Source organism: Talpa europaea (genome assembly GCF_964194135.1).
Source record: "Talpa europaea genome assembly, chromosome: 2".
NCBI lineage: Eukaryota > Metazoa > Chordata > Mammalia > Eulipotyphla > Talpidae > Talpa > Talpa europaea.
The window spans coordinates 104,109,380-104,129,611 of NC_140068.1; the positions used below are offsets into that span (position 1 = coordinate 104,109,380).

General features: G+C 50.3%; 1 protein-coding gene across 1 annotated transcript in view; it reads right to left on the reverse strand.

The window, feature by feature from the left end:
* Positions 1–19,961, reverse strand: part of LOC311188198 (butyrophilin-like protein 1) — a gene marked incomplete at its 5' end in the record, with an annotated part of 35,047 nt that extends 15,086 nt beyond the window's left edge. The window contains 8 exons of the mRNA XM_084259352.1: positions 13,697–13,916; positions 14,070–14,199; positions 14,630–14,656; positions 18,405–18,431; positions 18,819–18,903; positions 19,319–19,413; positions 19,464–19,516; positions 19,822–19,961. Of these exons, the coding sequence (XP_084115478.1) occupies positions 13,697–13,916; positions 14,070–14,199; positions 14,630–14,656; positions 18,405–18,431; positions 18,819–18,903; positions 19,319–19,413; positions 19,464–19,516; positions 19,822–19,961 (777 nt within the window). The remainder of the gene's footprint in view (positions 1–13,696; positions 13,917–14,069; positions 14,200–14,629; positions 14,657–18,404; positions 18,432–18,818; positions 18,904–19,318; positions 19,414–19,463; positions 19,517–19,821) is intronic.
* Positions 19,962–20,232: the final 271 nt, after the last annotated feature.

The following is a 20,232-nucleotide window of genomic DNA, read 5'->3' on the forward strand; positions in this document are numbered from 1 at the left end:
GACCCTTTATTCCCTGACCAAGGAGGACAGACTTGGCTCTTTTCAGGGCTTCTGAGCCTCTGTGCCTCTAGAGACCATGAGGTTTACTGGAGAAAAACATCCTCCCTTCCCTTCTCAACCCGTGGAACCCACACCCCAGGCCCACTCTGTTCAGAGCACCAGGCCCCTCCATTCCCAGCACCTGAGCCCAGCGTGCAAAATGCCTTTCCCCTCCCCATCATAACACCCAGAGACTCCCTAGGACAGAGGCCCACACCCAGGCTCCCCTGAAGGACAGGCCAGTGCCTGCTATTGGTCCTGTCCCCCTCAATGTGTGCAGGTGTCCTTAAGAAGCCTCAGGACACACAACACTGTCCCTAAGGAGTCGGGGTCCCCCCACAGGCCCCTGTTCCTGCTCAGTCTGCTTGTTCAATTCACCTGAAGGTCAGACCCTCCCCAGCCTTGACCTGCCTGGGCCAAGGACAAGGTCCTGCCCCAAACACAGCAGGAGCCAGGTCAGATCCCCACTGCTGCCTTCATCCTTGTACTCTCTAAATCTGGGGGGGATTTCTGCCTCGAGATGAGGAACCTGGTGGAGCAGAGCAGCAGAGAAGGGAAGATGAGTCTTGGTCAGAGATAACACCCTCAAACCACCTACTGGCTGGGGTTGAGGGGAGGCAGGCCATGGTCCAGGAGGGCAGATTCTGGAGCTGACTCTGAGATCATCTCTGGACTTGGCCACTCTCTGTGTGACCATCTTCATCAAGTCTCTTAACCTTCCTGCCTCACTTTCCCCACAGAAAATGGGAATATATCAGCATCTCCCAACCAAGGTTGGAATGAGAATTACATGAATTAGGTTTGAAGAGTCATTACCTGTAATTCTAGAACAGGGTCCTGCCCGAGAAAGTGTTACAGATACATTATTAAAATAAATGAAGGACAACCTTCAATGAGGTTGTGCTGGGTCCTCTTAGAGCTGCACCATTTCCTCTGCTACCTCCCACCCCACCCAGCCCCACCACCTTCTCGACCCCTCCTACAGCCAGCTGCTCCCCGCTTTCTTCTTCTTAAAAGAAACATGTCTTCAAAACTGACATACCTGCTTTGAAATGGTGGGGCTTCTAGGGCGTCCCTTCAAACTTGAGAAGTTTCAGTGTTACCCCAAATTTTCTTACAGAGTTAGCACCTGCTGTCAGCTGCTCAGGAGCCCTGCTGGGTGCCAAGGGGCCTCATGGCTCAGAGAGGATGGTTCCCAGGAGAGGAGACAGGCAGATTTGGCACTTGTTGATGGGGTCTCTGACCAGGGGAGGGATCCCTGGGATCCTCCTAATTTTCTCTTGAAAACCCAATCACCCTTCTCTGGCTCCTACACTATTTGAACGGGAAAGCTGAAATGCAGACTCCACCCTGCAGACTCCACCCTGCCATCTGGACAGTGCACCCCCATTATCAGCAGGGAAACAGCAGGATCAGAGGAGCCAGCAGAGGGGAGGGGCAGGCACCCTGATACCCCTGTAGGTACAGGGGTGGCGCCCGCTGTTGAGGACCCTATGTGCTCCAGGCTGTTTGGCTCCCAGACTCAGAACTAGGGGTGAGTGTGGGGCCCTGTCAATGTTGTAGAAATAAATTCTGGCCTTTTACCCAAGCAGAGGAAGAACAAGCAGTACTTCAGGAATAGTGAGGTCAGGAGAAGCTTTAATGACTCATGCATTCATTTGCTCAATAATGTGTTTTCTCATCATTCCCCCCTTGACGCCCTTGTGAGTTATTTTTCTCACAGGGCATCATCTATATACCTTTTTTAAGGGAACACTGATTATTACCTAGTGTTAGTTATGAGGTGAGAGTCACTGGAACCCCGGGGAGGAGAAATCTTACTTGCTTGGCTGCTGCAGGGCCTCTTCTCTGACATACAAATACCTCCTTGGGCAGCAGTGAGCAGGTCTAGTCTTTGCCGGTCCTGGGGGAACGCAGCTGCCAAGGAATCACCTTGGCATTGGAGGGCTAAGTTTGGTCTAATGAGAGCATTGAAATTTGACTTAAGTCGGCCACTGGCCCTTTATCATGGATTTGAGGCTCTTACCTCAGCAGCTCTGGATGCAGTCAGCAGGCCCCTATGAGCGGGATGGTTGGGGGGGGACTCTTATTCTGGTGAGGGGATTTTAACCTTGAAAGTATATCTCTTTAGTGAAAACAGACAAGTTAGGCATCAAATTTACAACACAGCATGATTGTTTGTGTGGAGTAACACATTGATATGCTCCCTGAGCTCAGACCAGGTAAGGGCCATCTGTGGCACAGATCTTAGAAGTGTGAGTCAAAGGGTTTGCAGCATTTCCCACAGAGACACAGGACCTGGGATAAGATTTGAGGGGGAGTTAGGTGATACCTTTGGAGGGAACAGACCTGGGTTGAGTATGACTTTCTCATACTGGCAGGGCCTGGCCCTAAGAAAATCCAGCCATCTGAAGCAAGAGCCGTGTTAGAGCGGTTGAAAGCCATGTGTGCAGCCCTGATTAGGTCTCATAGCTGGGACACAGCCATGTGTGGGGAGACCAGGAGAAGCCCAGGGTGTGGGAGACCAGAGAACTCCCTTGTTCTTTGTGGCCCTTCTGTCAGGCTGGGTACAAACCCTGGCTTCATTGCCGTTACTCGGGGTTTGGGAGATAAGTCCTCACATACAGAAGGGAGGGTGAGGAGGTGTAGGAAGATACTGGCAAGCAGGCTCATTTTAGCAAACATTTGAAAACAATTATGTCCTCACACAGTGTCAGGTAACCTAAGGCAAGAAGAAGACATGTCTCCCAATCCCAGTGGCCAGGGGCTACCATGGCTAGGCTGACTGCAAAGACAGTCACTACAGGAACAGTAAAAACAACAAACAAGAGGAAACACGTGTAGAAGGTCCTCAAGCTTCTGCTGTGTGTAGACCGACCAGCTTCCCGAGTGTGGCCGCAACAGGGCTTGATGTCTAAGGCTGCCTGGTGGGTTGATCCATTTGTAGCCTCAAGCAAAGGAGATTCTTGGGATCAGGGGCTGCTGTCCATCCGCTGGCTGAAGTGTCCTTCTTCTGGTGTGTAGGCCCCTTTCACTTCGGAGTGATGCATCCAAGGGGGTGGAACCTGAGACTTTTACTAAGAAAAAAAAAAGGGGAGATGGGCAAGGTCTGCAAAGAGGAGGGTTAAGAGATCAGCACAGAGGGCCTCCCTGGTGGTGCAAGGGGTTAAGACGTAACCCACAGCCACTGCAGAACAAGTTCGATCCCCCACCAGGGAGCTACCCACATGACACAGCAGACCTCTCCTGGCTCCCCCGCTGCTCCCCTCAGCGGTGTATTTTGTCAGTCTGGCTGTTCTGCTCCCACTCTGTCTCTGGTGAATCCTCTCAAACCTGCCCCACACCACTGGCCTGACCCCAGTTCTTGTATGCATAAATAAATATATCTTTAAAAAAAAAGAGAGAGAGAGATCAGCACAGAGACGGGTGGGCGCCAGCTGGCTCTGCTGTTTAACCCCCTTCTCCTTGGACATCATTCCCCCCTTTGATGCCCTTGAGGGTTTCTCACAGGGCAGCACCTGTATCAAACAAGGGGGGATTGTGAGAAATACAAGAAAGACAAACTTGTTAAGACAAACAAGTTTTTTTCCCCAAATAAACACCTTTAAATGTACTATAGAACTATTAACTCCCAACATTATAAATTTAAAACATGTATGTTTTAATTAAATCATTACATTTTGTGTTTGTTTTTTTTTTTTTTTTTGAAGATTTTATTTATTTATTTATTTATTTATACAAGCACTGGCTACAGTCAGAGGCACGGGAGGGTGAGAGAATTCACCAGAGCCAGAGCAGAGAGCAGAGCAGACAGACCAAAAAGTACACCACTGAGGGGAGCAGCAGGCGAGGCAGGAGAGGTCTTTTGAACGATGTGGGACCCTCACCCAGTGGCCAGGGATCGAACTGGTGCTGCAGAGGCTGCGGGCAGCTTCGCAACCCAGCGCTCAACCGCTGCGCCACCAGAGAGGCCCTAAACCATCACATTTTGAACTAATTTATGTTTACCAAAAATTTTAGATCATGATCTCAAAATTTGTTTTTTTCTATTAGAAATTAATATAGGTGCCATTTATAATAATTTTAACACAGCAACACTCCAGAGACAAAAGACAGATAGGCACAGACACAGACACAGAGATCTCATCCATTTAGAATTTTGGCCCTTTGCACTAACTTTTAGAGATAGTTATTTTACCAATATTTCTGACAACACTGACAATTATTAATTTATTTTTAAATATTTTTTTAACTACCTTCTTCAGATAAGAAAACATTTCTCAAGTTATATTTATAAGAATGTCCCTTAGGTTTTAAAGAAAGTGGGGCAGAAAATTCCCTATCGGTTTCCTTTTTTTTTTAAGCAAGGCCTCCAGGACCCTCTGTTTGCTCCAATTTCCCTCCCATTTATTGGATGTTGCAGCGAGGGAAGGGGGAGCACACAGATGCTTTCCTGGCTGTTCCCCTCTCAGAGATTTTGACAAGTCTAGACATTAGAGGAACATTCAGCCATGTGACTTGTGGACAGAACCACAGGTAAAGCCCAATCTATCTGCGCACCTGCAGCTGTGGAGATTTCACACACACACCTTTCTCTCTCTCTCTTACACACACATACACACACACACACACCCCCCCAAGGTTATAACCATCCCATCCCTGACTTTCTGGGAGCTCCAATGTTCCCAACCAAAACCAAATGAGACCCTCGAGGTCTCCCTGAGAGGTGATCAGCCTCTCCTTCCACTACTCTATTTAGGCCACATGGGAGTCAGGGTCCCGGGACCTTACCTGACCCTATGTCGACACCAAGTCCTGGCCTCGCTCATCCCTTTGGAAGTCTGGCCTAGACGGCTTCGTGGGGACTGGGCAGGAGCGACCAAGTCAGAGACCACAGAAAGGTGCTCAGTGGAGCTCGCTCCCCCTTCCTTGGCTCTCCCTCCCCTCGCACACTATGTGTCCTCCTAAGCCGATGGCTCAATAATATACTTTCCCATCACCAGGACTGACACGGTGCCCCATGCAGGGCTCTGCCTGTGCCCGATGGTGACCACCCCAGTGACCTCATGGCAACTGTCACCCCACATGGCAGGGCCTGTGAGGAGCTCCCAGGGTGGCTATTTCTCTTCTCACAGCAGCTGGCCGAGGAGCACCACACCCTGGACACCAGGAGTCAACACTGGTGCTGCCAGGACCTGGTCCTGCCTGAAAGGGTTTGGCGTGGTAAAGAAGAGGAAAGCCAGGCTAAATTTCTCACAAGCAAAATGTTTATTGCGCCCTGGTGAAGTTCACCGACCCCCTTAAGGGTCAGAGAAGTGGCAACTCTTGGGGGATAAAGGCAAGCTTTTACAGGGCAGGGTCTGGCCTTAGAGCTCGGAGGTAGAGAATTCGAGTCAAAGTTCCTTTTCAAAGAAGTTTTTCCTCTCAGTACTGGTGGTTCTTTCAGCTGCTTATCAAGGCCCCTGCAAACCGGGCTCTGGGGATGCAGGTGGCAGCAGTTTCAAGTTCCCCCTCCTCTACCCCATCTCTTCCTCGGCCTTGACCTTAGACTGCCCACACCACGTGGACGGGGTCTGTGGCTTGTTCAGATGTTAATGTCACCCAAGACCTGGTCACGGTGACCAGACCCTGTCCCTCCAGGACACGGGTCACCAGGAAGGCCCGGTTCTATGTCTCCAAGGAAACCATGGGGCCTGGGCCTCCCCTCCCCCTTCACTTCCTGTGGTTTCCCTTCCTCAGTGAGGAGCACCTGTGTCCCCCCAGTTATCTCTGCCAGAAACTCCAGGGTCATCTTCACATCCACTCCCCCACCCAGTCTACTTCCAGTGCACCCAAATGTTCAATTCAGGTCCAAGACCAGCACCTATTCCACATCACCCTCATTTCTCACCTGGTCCAAGGGTCACACCACCCCACCTCCAGCCTCACCTCCCCCAGTCCATTTCCTTCCAAGATCATGACCTTCTCCAGTCAGCTCATGTCATCTCCCTGTCTCATCCCTCAGGGGATCCCTCTGCTTAAAGGAGGGTTTCCCAGGCCTCCCCCTCCCTCTCTGACTCCTTTCCCATTGCTCTCCCAGAGGCCCCCTCTGGCTCAGGTGATTCCTCCAATTCAGGGAGCTCTCCTAGCCTCAGGCCTCCTCACAGTCCCTGATGCTCCCGCTGCCTCTGCTCCCCAAACACCTCACCTTGCAGGCCACATCTGAAGTGACCTGCTCAGAGAAGCCTCTGCCAACCTCCTGATCCCACTTGTGCACCCCACACCTTCTTATTGGGCTTGGGGGTCCTATCCTCCAACCCAGCCCGGACATGTATTCTCTGTGAACCATGTGGGATCGCAGGAGGTGGCCCTGTGAGTCCTGCTCCATATCCATTAGGGAGGTGTAGGGGCCCAGACCTGAACATCCGGGTTCTTGCCTGAAGCAGATACTGAATGTTAGCCTGAGTTAAGTTTCAAGTTTCCTATTGTGACGATTAAACCCTGCCCCCTGCCTGCTCGTTGTGGCTCATCTGTATTGGTGGTCTCTCCTTGTTCGAGATAATGAGAGACCTCCTCTTCTGAAACTATATAACACTGTACACATCCTGAATAAATGTGACTAGCAATGATCCTGGCTTTGTCTCCACTCCTCACGTACCCCTGTCCTACCTAGCCCCTGCTTCCTCCCCCGGGTACCACGTTGATCTGCCCGGCAGACCCGGACATTTGGCGCCCAACGTGGGGCCCGGGTACAAGGAAGAACTCCAGAGGGAGAAGACGCCAAAGAAGCTATAGCTCAGGAGGAGGCCTTACCGACGTGGGACCCTGCCGCATCGTGGATAAGGTAAGCTCACGTACAGCGTCTGAAACATGGGACAGGCATTAAGCCAGCAGGAAATATATGTTAATCAATTAAAGGAGACTCTCAGGACGCAAGGAGTCAGGGTCAAAACTAAGGATCTATTCCACTTTTTTGATTTTGTTCAAGACCAGTGTCCTTGGTTCCCTTAAGAGGGCACAATAGATCAAAAAAGGTGGAAAGGGTGGGGGATGCTTTGAACGACTTCTATAGGGTTTTTGGCCCTGAAAAAATTCCGGTGACAGCATTCTCATACTGGAATCTAGTTAATGATTTAATCTCAAAAAGGGAAGCCTACCCTGATATTAAAGACACCATTTGCCAAACAGAACAGTTGCTTAGAAGTGCCTCCCCCAGCACGGCTGGGGCCCCATTCCCCCAATGGTCGCTGTGAGGACTTAATTTCATTTCACAGTGATGCAGAGGACAATCCATCCAAAGAAGAACAAAAAGAACCCTTAGGGAAAAATGGAAGGGCCTCTCCTGCCCTGCCCAAAATAGAAAAGAAAAACAGAATTTATCCCTCTTTGAGCAAGTTTACTTCTGTGGCTACGAACCCTCCTTGCTCATCTGATGAAGAGGGCGAAGTTGTTCCACCGCTTAAGTTCAAAAACAAAACCAAACTCGCTTCGCAAACTCTCCTCGCTGTCTCTAAGGGGGAGGATCCTGAGGCGGGTGAAATAGATTGGGGCAACCTCGAGGAGGAGGCTGCACGTTTCGATCCCCACTCTCCTCCTTATTACATGGCCGCTGTTGCCTCTGCGCCCTCACAACTTGCTGACCCTAATTTCGACCTTAAAAACCCAAATCGCCCACCTTGAGGAGCGCATCCGCCTACAGGCTCATTGTTATAAACTTTCCCTTCAGCTTCAACAGATCCAATTAACTTCCTCCTCCATCTCAGATCCTGCTCCGCCATTACGGGGGAGGGTTGACGACGACATCACCTTGAAGCCGCCATTATGGGGTGGGGTTGGCGCCAACGCCATTTTGTCTCCTCCCCCCATGGCTCCCGCCGTTTTGTCTGCTTTCCCCCCTCCCAAAAAGCCCTCTTCCGCGGCTTTTGCCTTTCCTGTTATTGAAGCTCCAGATTTTCAAGGCCACCCCTGCCGTTATCAACAACCACATAATTTCCAACATTTAAAGGAGTTAAAAACCGCCGTTACCCAATATGGTGCTAGTGCCCCTTTTCACTCTCACAATTCTTAATTCTATCACAGAAGGGTGTCTCACTCCCCTAAATTGGCAAACCTTAGTAAATGCTGTCCTTGACGGCAGAGATCATTTACTTTGGAAGACTGAATTTCAGGATCTCTGTACGGCCCTGACCCAGTTCTGATATGGGGAAGGGGATCAGTATGTTGTCTCTTCACAGACTCATGATGCAGCCCGATGGTTGCCTGAACGGCTTGTCAGATTTGTTACAGCATGGTGACTGCTTCCTGGCTCATCCTCTATGCTGAGGCATTACTTTTCTCTTCGGCCTTTGCCGGCTTTGAGGATCCAGGCAAGATTGTGTCTTTGACTCAACATCTTCATGGTAAACCTTGTGAGTGCAGGGGGGGCTATTTCTCTACCGCTCCTAATGGGTATGTCTCTTACATTACTTGCCCTGGCCACATCGCATATTTGGTCACTGTTGCAGGCTCCAGCCATAAGTCCGGCTATAAATGCCTCCGGACATCTATAGGTGGCCCCTCACATGGAGGGCAGTGAACCTGCACTTCTTTTGCTGAGTCAGTACACTCCTCGTGTTACAAGACCTTTTCTCAATGCATGGCCAATAATAATAAGACTTATTATACTGATGTTCTTATCAGGACATCCCCTGCGAGTCGGCCACAGGCCTCTACCTTGCTGACCACCTGTGGTACTAACAAAAAGGTGGGTGACACAATGTGCTGGGCAACTACTGCCCCAGTACATGTCACCGATGGAGGAGGTCCTCAAGACAAAGCCAGAGATCACTTTGTCAGTACAGTCTTAAAACAATTCGCAACGCGCCTTCCCCCTGCACTTACCTACCATCCACTTGCCCTTCCTGCTGAAAGACGAAGGTTGGGCATTGACTCCAACACTTTTAATATCCTCCACTCCTCTTTTAATCTACTTAATTTAACAAATTCCTCACTGGCCAATGATTGTTGGTTATGCTTACAAATGGGTTTCCCTGTGCCTCTGGCCTTTCCAACAACCAATTCTTCACTTGCGCCCGACAGTAATTGCTCCTTCACGGTTCCCATTTGGGTTCAGCCTAATCAGTTTTCTGAGGAGTATTGTTTCACTTCCGACCTTATTACCTCTCTTGACTTGGGTGCGCTAGCTTTCTCAAATTGCTCCACTTTTACCAATGTCACCTCTCAGGTGACTTCTCCTCTTTGTCCTCCCGTGGACACTGTTTTCATTTGTGGAAGGCGCCAGGCTCAGTGGCGTGTGCCTGTAATCCTATGCTACCTGGGAGGCTGAGGCAGGAGGATCGCTTGATCGGCAGTTCTGGGCCACAGTGCGATGCACCCATGTGTCCGCACGTTCACCTCCTCAGACGTGGTGACCTCTCCGGGGGCGGGGGTACCACACCAGGCAGCCTGCGTAAACCGGCCGGCCCAGGTCGGTACCGTTCGGAGCACAGAGGCTCCTCTGGCGATCTGGATATGAATCACATCCATTGCCGGCCAATTGGACCGGTCAATGCGTGTTGGGGTTTCTCCTACCCGACATAGATGTTGTTCCTGGAAGTGAGCCCATGCCCATTCCAACAGTTGAGCATTTTTTCAGTCGAAGTGAAAGAGCAGTACACCTTATTCCCTTATTTGCAGCCTGGGTATAACTGCCGCCGTGGCCTCAGGGACAGCTGGATTAGGCATATCTCTCTCACAATATGCTAAACTGTCTCAACAACTTATTAATGATGTTCATGCTCTTTCTAGCACTATCCAGGATCTTCAGGATCAGGTTGATTCCTTAGCTGAGGTAGTCCTTCAAAATCGACGGGGCCTTGATTTGCTAACAGCGGAAAAGGCGGGTATTTGCTTGGTCCTGCAGGAGAAATGCTGTTTCTACGCCAGCAAATCGGGAATCGTCCGCAATAAAATCCAAGAGTTACAAGATGACCTGGAAAGAAGACGCCAGGATCTAGCTGAAAACCCACTCTGGACCGGCCTCAATGGACTCTTACCCTACCTTCTTCCCCTCATGGGCCCCGTTATCCCTTTTGATACTGGTTGTCATGGGTCCTTGCATTTTTAACAGGATAATCTCCTTTATAAGACAACAGATTCAGGCCCTTCAGGCGAAACCCATTCAGGTACAATACCATAGGTTGGAGATGCGAGATAAGGGAGGCTCTTACTCAGACATATGCTCAGTCTAAAGAAATAATACCCCCTTCCCCTGTGCGATGGACTGGGGACAGATTCAAAATGGCTTGAGGTCCTAAATCGCCACACATCTGTGACTCCTGATGACCTAAGACAGTCACAGTCCCCCAGGGGTTTTGTCTTTTCGCTCTCCCATTGGAAATAATAGAAAAGGAGGATCTGTAGGGGCCCAGACCTGAACATCCGGTTTCTTGCCTGAAGCAGATACTGAATGTTAGCCTGAGTTAAGTTTCAAGTTTCCTATTGTGAGGATTAAACCCTGCCCCCTGCCTGCTCCTTGTGGCTCGTCTGTATTGGTGGTCTCTCTTTGTTCGAGATAACCAGAGACCTCCTCTTCTGAACCTATATAACACTGTACACATCCTGAATAAATGAGACTAGCATGATCCTGGCTTTGTCTCCACTCCTCACGTACCCCTGTCCTACCTAGCCCCTGCTTCCTCCCCCAGGTACCATGTTGATCTGCCTGGTTGGCCTGGACAGGGAGGGGCCTCACCAGCCTCAGCAGAGCTTGTCTGCAGAGGAGACACTGCTGCTGTTGTCTCTTGGCCTCATTCACTCAGAAAACCCCTCAGTCCACTAAGAACACGAGATGTCACCTCTGACCTGAGCACCATCCTCTGATAGACAGTGTCCACCATGTTCCCCTGTCTGCTATTCTATCCCCCCAAATATAAATATAACTGGGTCACTAATCACATCTCACTGAGCTGGAATCATTCAGGGCAGCACCTGTGTCTGTCCCCCAGACCCTCCCAGGGCTCAGGCAACCTGGTGACTGAGGTCCTCACCGCACTCCTGCCGGGTTGTGGACTTCACAGCATGTTCTACACACCAGGAACCTGACTCCTCACAGAGTCACAGCCTCACACCAGCAGGACTGTCCCTGCCAGGGCTCACTCTCCCTCTCCTGAGGGGCCTGCTTTGTCTGTCTTCACGGAGCCAGACTGACTGACCCTAATGCCAGAAATGCTTGATTTCTGCCTGAAGTCTGGTCTGACATATTAAAACTCAAGATTTCTGTATATTCTTGAACACATCCTGTTACAGAGCAGCCCCGATATAAAACGGGTTGCCTGGCTGTGGGTCCTCACCCACGCGCTTAAAAGGGACTTATTAATACTCCACTACAGGCACACACAAAAGGTTAATAAAAGGTTTATTTACAAGAGAAAGGGAATTGAGGAAATGTACAACTCAGGGAGAAAATAGGGAAATAAAGTCTTTAATGCATCCTACCTGATCCGCAGACCTGGAAACCCAAAGGCACTCTCAGAGCTGGCCAGATGCTGCTAGCTGGCAGAGAGCCAAAATGGGGGTTCCCCAAAGGCTGCTTAACCCCACCCTCAGGTCCCAGCCACCTTCCCTTTGGTGGTGATGGGATTTGGAGTTCCCGGTGTCTTTTGGCTTTGGTCTGGAATAGGGGTGGAGTCCACAAAGCCTGTGTGGAATTAGCTTTAGGACATCCTTTTCCCCCTGACAATCCCACTTTGCCATTCTTAAAACTTCATTTGTGATCATCTCGACTTAGAGTCCATCTTGGAATCTCCGGCTGAATGTGAAAATAAATAAAGAGACAAAAAATAATTCTCTCTTCCATATTTAGGCCCTCAAACATCACCAATCACTGTCCAGTAGGGACAATTCTCAAGGCCTAAAGGCATTAAAAGTATTTGATGAAGAATCAGAGGGGGAAAAAAACACTGTATTGAGCACCTAAGTGCCAGGAGCTGGGCTGCACAGGTGGTGTCTGTGGCCCCTGATTCTCTCACCTGCAGACAGAGATGAAGGCGCCTGAGTCCTGCCCTCTCTGTAGTGACATAATCCAGGACCTTCCTGGGGGGAGGGGCTGCGGCTGCAGGATGTGCCCAACCCCCACCCCATCTCTCAGCAGCCCAGTCCCCAGCTCCACACCCCTCAGGGGGAGGGGAATAGGAAGGAGATCTCCAACTGCCCCAGGAGGACACACCCAGAAACCTCATCTCCCCCTGAATGCTGCCCTTGAGTCCATGTGGGGAGGGGAGGGAGGAGGGACACAGCACAGGGCAGGTGTCCCTGAACAACAATGGGGGACACGGGACACCCTGCAGGAAGGACAAACACCCCCCTCACTGCCCCTCCAGCTCCTCAAGGTCTGTTCCTGCTGCTTTGTCAAAAGTCACTGGGGGTAACTCACTGAACTGTCTTGCTCAAATATAAATTGTCCCATGGCTGATGGGTTAATAATTTACTCTTTTAAGAGACATATGATACCGCTAATCTTTTAATTGCTTCAAGTGCTTTGAAGTTCTTTCTGGTAAATACCTAAATTAGTCAAAAGACAATGGCAAATGTTTAAAGAATAATGATTTTAAAATCAACTTTGGTTGGAAGGACTAAACCCCTTTTCTTTAACATTAAAGCTTAATTTCTCTGGACATTGTTAGAATTAAAGGTTCACAGGGTTATTTTCTCTTGCAGCAAAAAGTTTACAGTCATTTTTCAGACTTCTTAGTTTCAGGTTGGTTGGAGTAGGGCGCTTCCCCAGAAGGAATCGAAAAGTAAAAGAAAGACACACACACACACACACACACACAGTGATGGCTGTAATTTCAACTTTAAATTTCCCTCCTTGTGACTCCCTGGTGGTGCAAGGGATTAAGACACAACCTATGAAGCTATCTGCAGCCTCTGCAGCACGAGTTTGATCCCTGGCCAGGGAATATGTAAATGGCAAAGCAGACTTTCCCCACTATGTCTCTGGTAAATCCTCTCAACCCCTGTCCCCTGCATCTCTGGCCTGTACCCCAGTTCTTGTATGCATAAATCAACCTTTAAAAAAAAAAAGAATTAAGATCCCAGCTCCAAACCCCCACCCCTGAGGATCTGTGAAGCAGCAGGGCTCCCAGAGGGAAGCAGGGCCATCCTGCAGCTCCTGCCTGGGGGCACCAGAAAGGGGGATTCCTTGGTGGGGAGGAGCCCAGGGGCCAATGGAAAGGCCCCCAGGCTTGTCCCCAGGTTCCGTGAGGCTCTGCTGCCCTCTTGTGGCCAGTGCAGGGTGGACAGTGAGAGGGAAAGGATGATTCAGTTGTCATTCTTGGAAATTGGGACAGGAGAGCAGGAACCACACACACACACACACACACACACACACAAACACACACACACACACAGAGTCCATGCAGAATTCTAGATACAAAGAACAGGCAAAACAAATCTGTGGTGATGGAAATCAATTGAAGAGTCCCAGAGCAGGAGGACAAGACTCCAGCATCCAGGACTCACTCACAGGTTTGTCCACAGGGAAACTGCTGCCCCAAGAAGAGCCCAGGGCAGGGCTGGGCAGGGAGGGGCCTCATGGGGACACGGTCTCAGGGGTGCAGGGGAGGAGGGGGGCTTCAGGCCCTGGGGGAGCCCCATCCACACCAGAACCTGAGGGGATCCCCTCCCCCAGGGGACCCACAGGCTCCTCCAGAGGAGGAGGATTGTTCATGGGCACAGAGCGTTTCTGGGGCCCAACTTCCAGGGGGCAGAGGGTCAGGGACACGACTCCATAGACATGTCTGAAGTATGGACAGAGGGTTCCAGAAAAGGACTCAGGAGGGAAGGAGAAGATGTGGGAGCCATCAGTCATCTCATAGAAGGAGACGTCCCTGTGATCATAGTCCAGGAAAACCCCCAGCCTGTGGGGAAACTGCCTAAGGGGTAGCTGAACAGGAGGGTCAGTAAAGGTTAAAATATCATAATTTGCCTCCACAGCCCAGAACCCACCCTGGGGGGAAACAAAGCCTAAATATTTCCTGTCTGCACCTTTCCTGCAGACTCCCAGGTCCCACCAGCTTCCTTTGTCATCTCCACTCCTGATCTCTGCTTCCCAGTAACAGCGCCCTGATGTGATGCCCTCAAGACCCAACACACTGACTTCACCATAACAGATCAGACTCTTATTGTCATATAGGTGGACATCTGCAGGACAGGTAGAACCTGGATCCAGAGTGACAGGCCCTGCAATGAGAGATCCATTATGCCAACTCATCCCTACCCCATAACAAGGACACACACCACCTCACCCCAGATATGTAGCTGTATGGGGGGAAGGATATGCCCCCTGAAATGTGAGCCTGTGGCTCTAGCCCACAGTTCTCCAAGCAAGAGAAGGAGCCACAAGATTATTGGGGGTCAAATATGTCACAGGATCCCTGGGGGCCCGCCTGGACCCCAAGGACTCAGGAGCCCTTTCAGCACCCATGACCAGTCACCCCCCCCCAAGCCCAGCTGTGTGACGTCACAACTGCACCCACCCCACCCACACGGAGGGTGCAGAGTCTGTGCCCACACAGAGAACAGAAGGAAAGGCCAGAAGCTGAGCAGCCCCAGAGAGAACAGAGTCACTCACAGGCCCGGAACTGGTCCTTCCGCCAATCTGCAAGAGACACACATGTCACATGAGGGCCCACGGCTAGTTTTCTATGAGACAGCGACACAGAATTTACAAGGGATAATATTTGGAAACATTTAGTTGATGCCTCTATCTTTTTGATTCACACACACACACACACACACACACACACACACACACACGAAATGCTGCAACCTTCCATGAAAGTTCAGCTGTAAAACTTGACCCAAGAATTGACAGGCTGGACACCAACTGAACAGAAAGGTCTTTACACAGATACGACCACTGAATTGTGCTTTTCAATTCACCAGCCACAGACCATCCTGGAAACTAGTATTCTTGAAAAAGTATTGTGTAGATCATAATGTTAAGGACTGCATGTACTTGTAAGGAACTCATTGACTGAACATGTGCTTGTCTTTCCCACAGGTAAAGAACTACATGGCTCAGAAACTCCAGACCATGTTTATAATTAATGGATATCTCCACTCTATTCCTCCAAGTAAGATTTTTCTGAGATCCCAAAGATAAATTTACTTGTTTTCACAAAGACTTTAAATAACGTTCTATACCATAAATCTTGGCAATCTACAAAAAAAAAAAAAGGAGTAGAGAAAACAAGAAAAAGAACAGTGCCAGAAGGAACAAAGGATAAAATAAAAGTGGGTTTTAATTTTCAAGACTACAGCACATCAACAATTGTTTAGGCATGTCACAGCGCTAGGCTGTGAATTGTTATAGTAAACCATTAGGTGAGAAACTATTATCAATTTTGTAAATAATATGAGGTCATACATGTATCTATCTATAAACCTGTCAATATGAAAATGTAGATTAGAGTGTATTAATGGTGTTTCTTATTAAAAAGAGGGAGGTGGGTCAAAAATAGGTTACGTTAAAATAAGTGAATCATAAATTCAGCAGAAATTTGAAAAACAGTAAAAGATTATATGATCCTCACTGTATACAATTAAGTCTCCGGGAGAATCAATATGAGTCTCAGGAGGAGCCTCACACTCCTGGTCCCTAGATCCCCCATGGCCCCCCTCTCTGTGTCTCAGGGTCTGTGGCCAGGACGTATACAAACCCCCTGGGCAGGGAAAGGGCGTGTGACTCAGGTGCACGAGGCTCAGATCTTCCTCCACCAGCATCACCAACCTTCCCTGCAGGACCCAGGGCAGACCCTGCTGGGGACAGGGGGGACTGGAAGGGCACTGGGAAAGGGTTCATATGAGAGGCAAACTCATTGGATGGTTGCCTCAAGAATGTTGTTAAAAATTTAAGTTCTTCTGGGCCTCCCTGGTGGTGCAGGAGTTAGCCTCAGTGCTATCAAACTATCAGCAGCCACTGCATCATGAGTTCGATCCCCAGCCAGGGAACTGACCCACATGGAACAGCAGACCTCTCCTGTCTCGCCTGTGGCTCCCCTCAGCAGTGTATTTCAATAGATCCACCTGTTCTGCTCCCCACTCTGTCTCTGGCGAATTCCCTCACCCCGCCGCCGTGCCTCTGGCCTAGGCCCCAGTTCTTGTATGTAAAAATAAATAAAAATAAATCTTTAAAAAAAAGTAAGTTCTTCTAAAATACTACAAAAGGGGTGAAGGAGCCCCTTATATTTCATGACAAACCTTGCATAGTCTCTGCTCTGCCCAAATTTAAACAAAGTGACTGTGGCCTTTGGCATCTCTTCAGCCCCTCCGTCCATCCAAACCTCTAGAAGGCTCTTCCCCCACATACCTCTCTGCTTACTTCCCATTGCTCTCCTCCTCCATCTGGACTTTTCTTTCCTGATATTCCCCCCACCCTTCCTCTTAGAAAGGATACAACCATTCCAGGTTCCTCCTTTTCCAACCCTCATGCTTTAATTCTTAAAAAAAAACAAACAATAACCTTAACAGTTTCAGATGGTGGATTCTCCTCAAATGGAAGGTGACAGTTCTGAAAAACCATATATTACATTTTTATCTTGTTACTCACACACAACACAATTTTGCGTATAATATCAGGTGTTTCACAGGCCCAAACCATAAATATCCCAGAATCTGTGAAGCACAGACTCAAAACACCTGCTCTAAAGAAACTGATTCCTTAGCAACAAAAACAGGGTTAGAGCAAATATCTAGCTTGGACATGAATCAGAGCATGATGAGACAGAGAACCAAGAAGAAACCAAAAGAGAACATGGATTTTTATTATAGAAGGAGCCATAAACAAGGACCCCTTAGCAAGACCTGACTCTGAAGTAGGATTTCGGGAATCTTCTAGAGACCGGCAATTCCCGATCCACATAGTTGTCCCTGTTGCAGCCTCTCCTCATACTGACCCCCACTGTCCTCACCCACAGGAAGGACCAAGTGACAAGGGGTCAGAGGGTGTCCTGACCCCACATGACCTGCAGGGAGGACAGGCTGGTAGAGGCAGTTCTCACATGGAGGTTCCAGAGTGAGAGGAGACCAGGGACCCCAGGTACTTCCTGGTGAGGTCCCCTGATAGAGAAGGGGCAGAGGGGAGACAGGCAGGGGGTCCCAGGCCCCTCAGGACCACTCACCTGCATACAGCTGGGCCTTCCTCCAGGCTGAAAGGGAACACACAGGTGAGACCTCAGCACAACTACCTGCTCATGTGATCCAGGGGCCCTGGCCACCCCTGTTCTGCAGGTGAGATTGGGGAGGGTGACTGAGAGGTCATGACCTCCTGCCCTGTGCAGACAGCAGGGGGTGGTGGGAAATCCGTGGCTCAGGTCAGGAGCCTGCAGGACAAACTGACCCAGCCCTGCCTGCTGCTGCTGTGGGGCTTTGGCAAGTCACTGAGCGGCTCTGGGCACCACAGCCTTCTGCTTCACCTGCTACTCAGTGTTGCTACAAAATCAAAACCAGTACATGGGAAGATATTTTTAATGTATATATTAGTCCATAATTATTATATTCAATATTTCCTGGGAAAGTAATGAGAAGATGGAATGAAAACAACATGGACATCACACCAGCTCAGAGTAGAAGCGGCCCGTCCTTCTCTGATGTATTTCTAGAGATAAAAACTCTCTGCAAGGGGCCTACCTAGTGGCACAGCACTATGAAGCTATCCACAGCCACTGCAGCACTAGTTCAATCCCTGTCCAGGGAGCAACCCATATGGCGCAGCAGACCTCTCCTGTCTCGCCCGCTGCTCCCCTCAGCTTGTTTTCAGCGCATCTGCCGGTTCTGTTCCCCACTCTGTCTCTGGTGAATCCTCTCACCCCCACACCTCTGGCCTGTAGCCCAGTTCTTGTATGCATAAATAAATAAATCTTTTAAAAAAAAACTCTCTGGAAGATGGAAAGTCCATCCACCCACCCCCATGCAGGGTCACCCCATCCTGCATGGTCTGATCAGCATCTTCAGAACAGAAGATGGGGCTATGGGTAGAGGGAGCAGGATGAGGACACAGTCCTGAACTGATTTATAAAATCTCAGGGGAACTGGTTGTTGCTTCCAGTAGCTGACCAAGAAATAGATGTATTAAAGGCTGGGAAGCCAGCACCATGGTGGGAAGGTCAGGGCTGGATGAGACTCAAGAAGCAGGAGATTCCAGGAGTCACCAGTCTACCCAGGACCTCAAACAGTGGGTGGAAAAGAGCATCCAGATCTGGGAGAGCCCATGGAGCAGGATGCTGTTCCCACCAGCTCCCACTTCCACCCCAGGGAAGGGGCCCCATGTCTGTGCTGAGACACCCAAGGGGAGGGACCCCTGGGCACAGGGGACAGGGACCCAGGACCCCTGGAGCATCACTCACCAGCCAGGTAAGCTGCCTTCCTCTGGTCTGAAAGGCAACACAGGAATCAGGTGAGCTAAGAACCAGAATGTCTCCTATGCAGGGGACACAGAGAGTTCAGGAGGGAGAGCAGAGCTTACCCAGAGTTGCCTGGAGTTCCTCTGAAAGAATGAAAAAAAAAAAAAAAAAAAGCATAAACTCTTTCCCTAGGAAGAAACCTACCTGCCTAGAGAACCCAAAAAATTAATCTCTCTATGTCCCAGAAGTTCCATCTCCAGACCCATTTCAGCCTCCAACCTCCACTATCCTCTTTGGTCTCCTCAGCCTCCTGCTCTGATCTCCCTGCAGAGGGACCCTGGGCTCTGGCTCTATGGTCAGCTTGTCCCTCTCAGCACCCACTGTCATACTCACCAGTCTGCCCCTGTCCTGCCTTACCTACATCCTTCAGGGCCTCCTCCTTGGTCTGTCTGTCCTCCTCCTTAGCTTGGCCCAGATTCCCTTGTTCCTGCAGCTCCTGCATCTGTGTGGAATGTTCTCTCTGGGTGTAGCAGGCAGCCCCCAGGAGCAGGAACAGCAGCAAGGGCAGGCTCACCAGGAAAGCTGGCTTCCAGGGAGAGGCCCGGGGGAAGAAGGGCTCTGCAGACAGAGACCCCCACAGAGACCCCATCAGGACACAGCCCAGGACAGCCCTGCCCAGCACCCCTGGGGGTGCTGGCCCATCCCTCTGTTCTGCAGGGAGTGGGGAGGGGGAGCAGCGCTGACCTGGGATGACAATGACCATGGCCTTCTCCTGACCCTGGACCAGGTTGAGGATGGAGCAGGTCATGCTCCCCGCAGAGCTGTCTCTCACCACCAGAGTGGCCTCCATGCTGAACAGCCCCTCAGTGTCCTGGGACCGGATCTTGGAGAACTCCAGGAACTGCTCTCCACTGCACCTGGGGCTCCGGGAACCAGCCCAAGGCCATGCACACCACGCGCACTCCATCCTCCTCTGGCTCCGAGATGTGCACTTGGGGGGCAGAGCCCATACCTGTGGAGGGAAGATGAGAGCCAGGTGGGGCAGGACCCAACTGTGCACACCTCCAGGGGAGGCTGACAAGGTGAATTTCGGGGTGTCTGGGGGAGGCTGCCTCCTGGGGGGATAAAGATGATGACACTGACACAAGACCAAAAGGAAAGAGCAGGAGAGGCTGGAGGGGCCTGGCTCCTCACCCAGCCCTGCAGCAGACCTCTCCTGACTCGCCCACTGCTCCCCTCAGCAGTGTGTTTCAGTCAGTCTGCCTGTTCTGTTCCCCGCTCTGTCTCTGGTGAATCCTCTCAACCCCCACACCTCTGGCCTGTACTCCAGCTCTTGTATGCATGAATAAATAAATCTTTAAAAAAAAAAAAAAGCCCTAATTCTTCATCCTTCATATTGAGCTCACATCCTGCCACCTACCTTTTAGTTCCCTCACACTCTGACCCGGGGTTCAGCCATGTGACTTCATGTGCCTGATGCAAGATCAGCTCATGTGACTCAAAAGTTTTAAAGTTGCATGTGCCATGGGTCTTCCCTCTGCCATCTCCATGGAAGGACATCGCAGTCCAGGTGCTGGAGGATGTGCTCATAGAGCAGGGCCTGTCACCAGCCTTTCCCCCTGAAGCTGTCCTCCCTCAGCCAGGAGTAAGTGACCACTCACGTAACAAGCCCAGCCAAGGTCTACGTGGTGACCTTTCCATCTGACCAAAAGATGTAGGAGTAAGGACAGTGTGTTTTAGTCATGTCCATCCCAGGTTAGCTAAAGTGCCTACTGGCCAAAAGTTATCACAAGACCATTGATATAGGCCACTGAAATGTTTTCTTTGATTC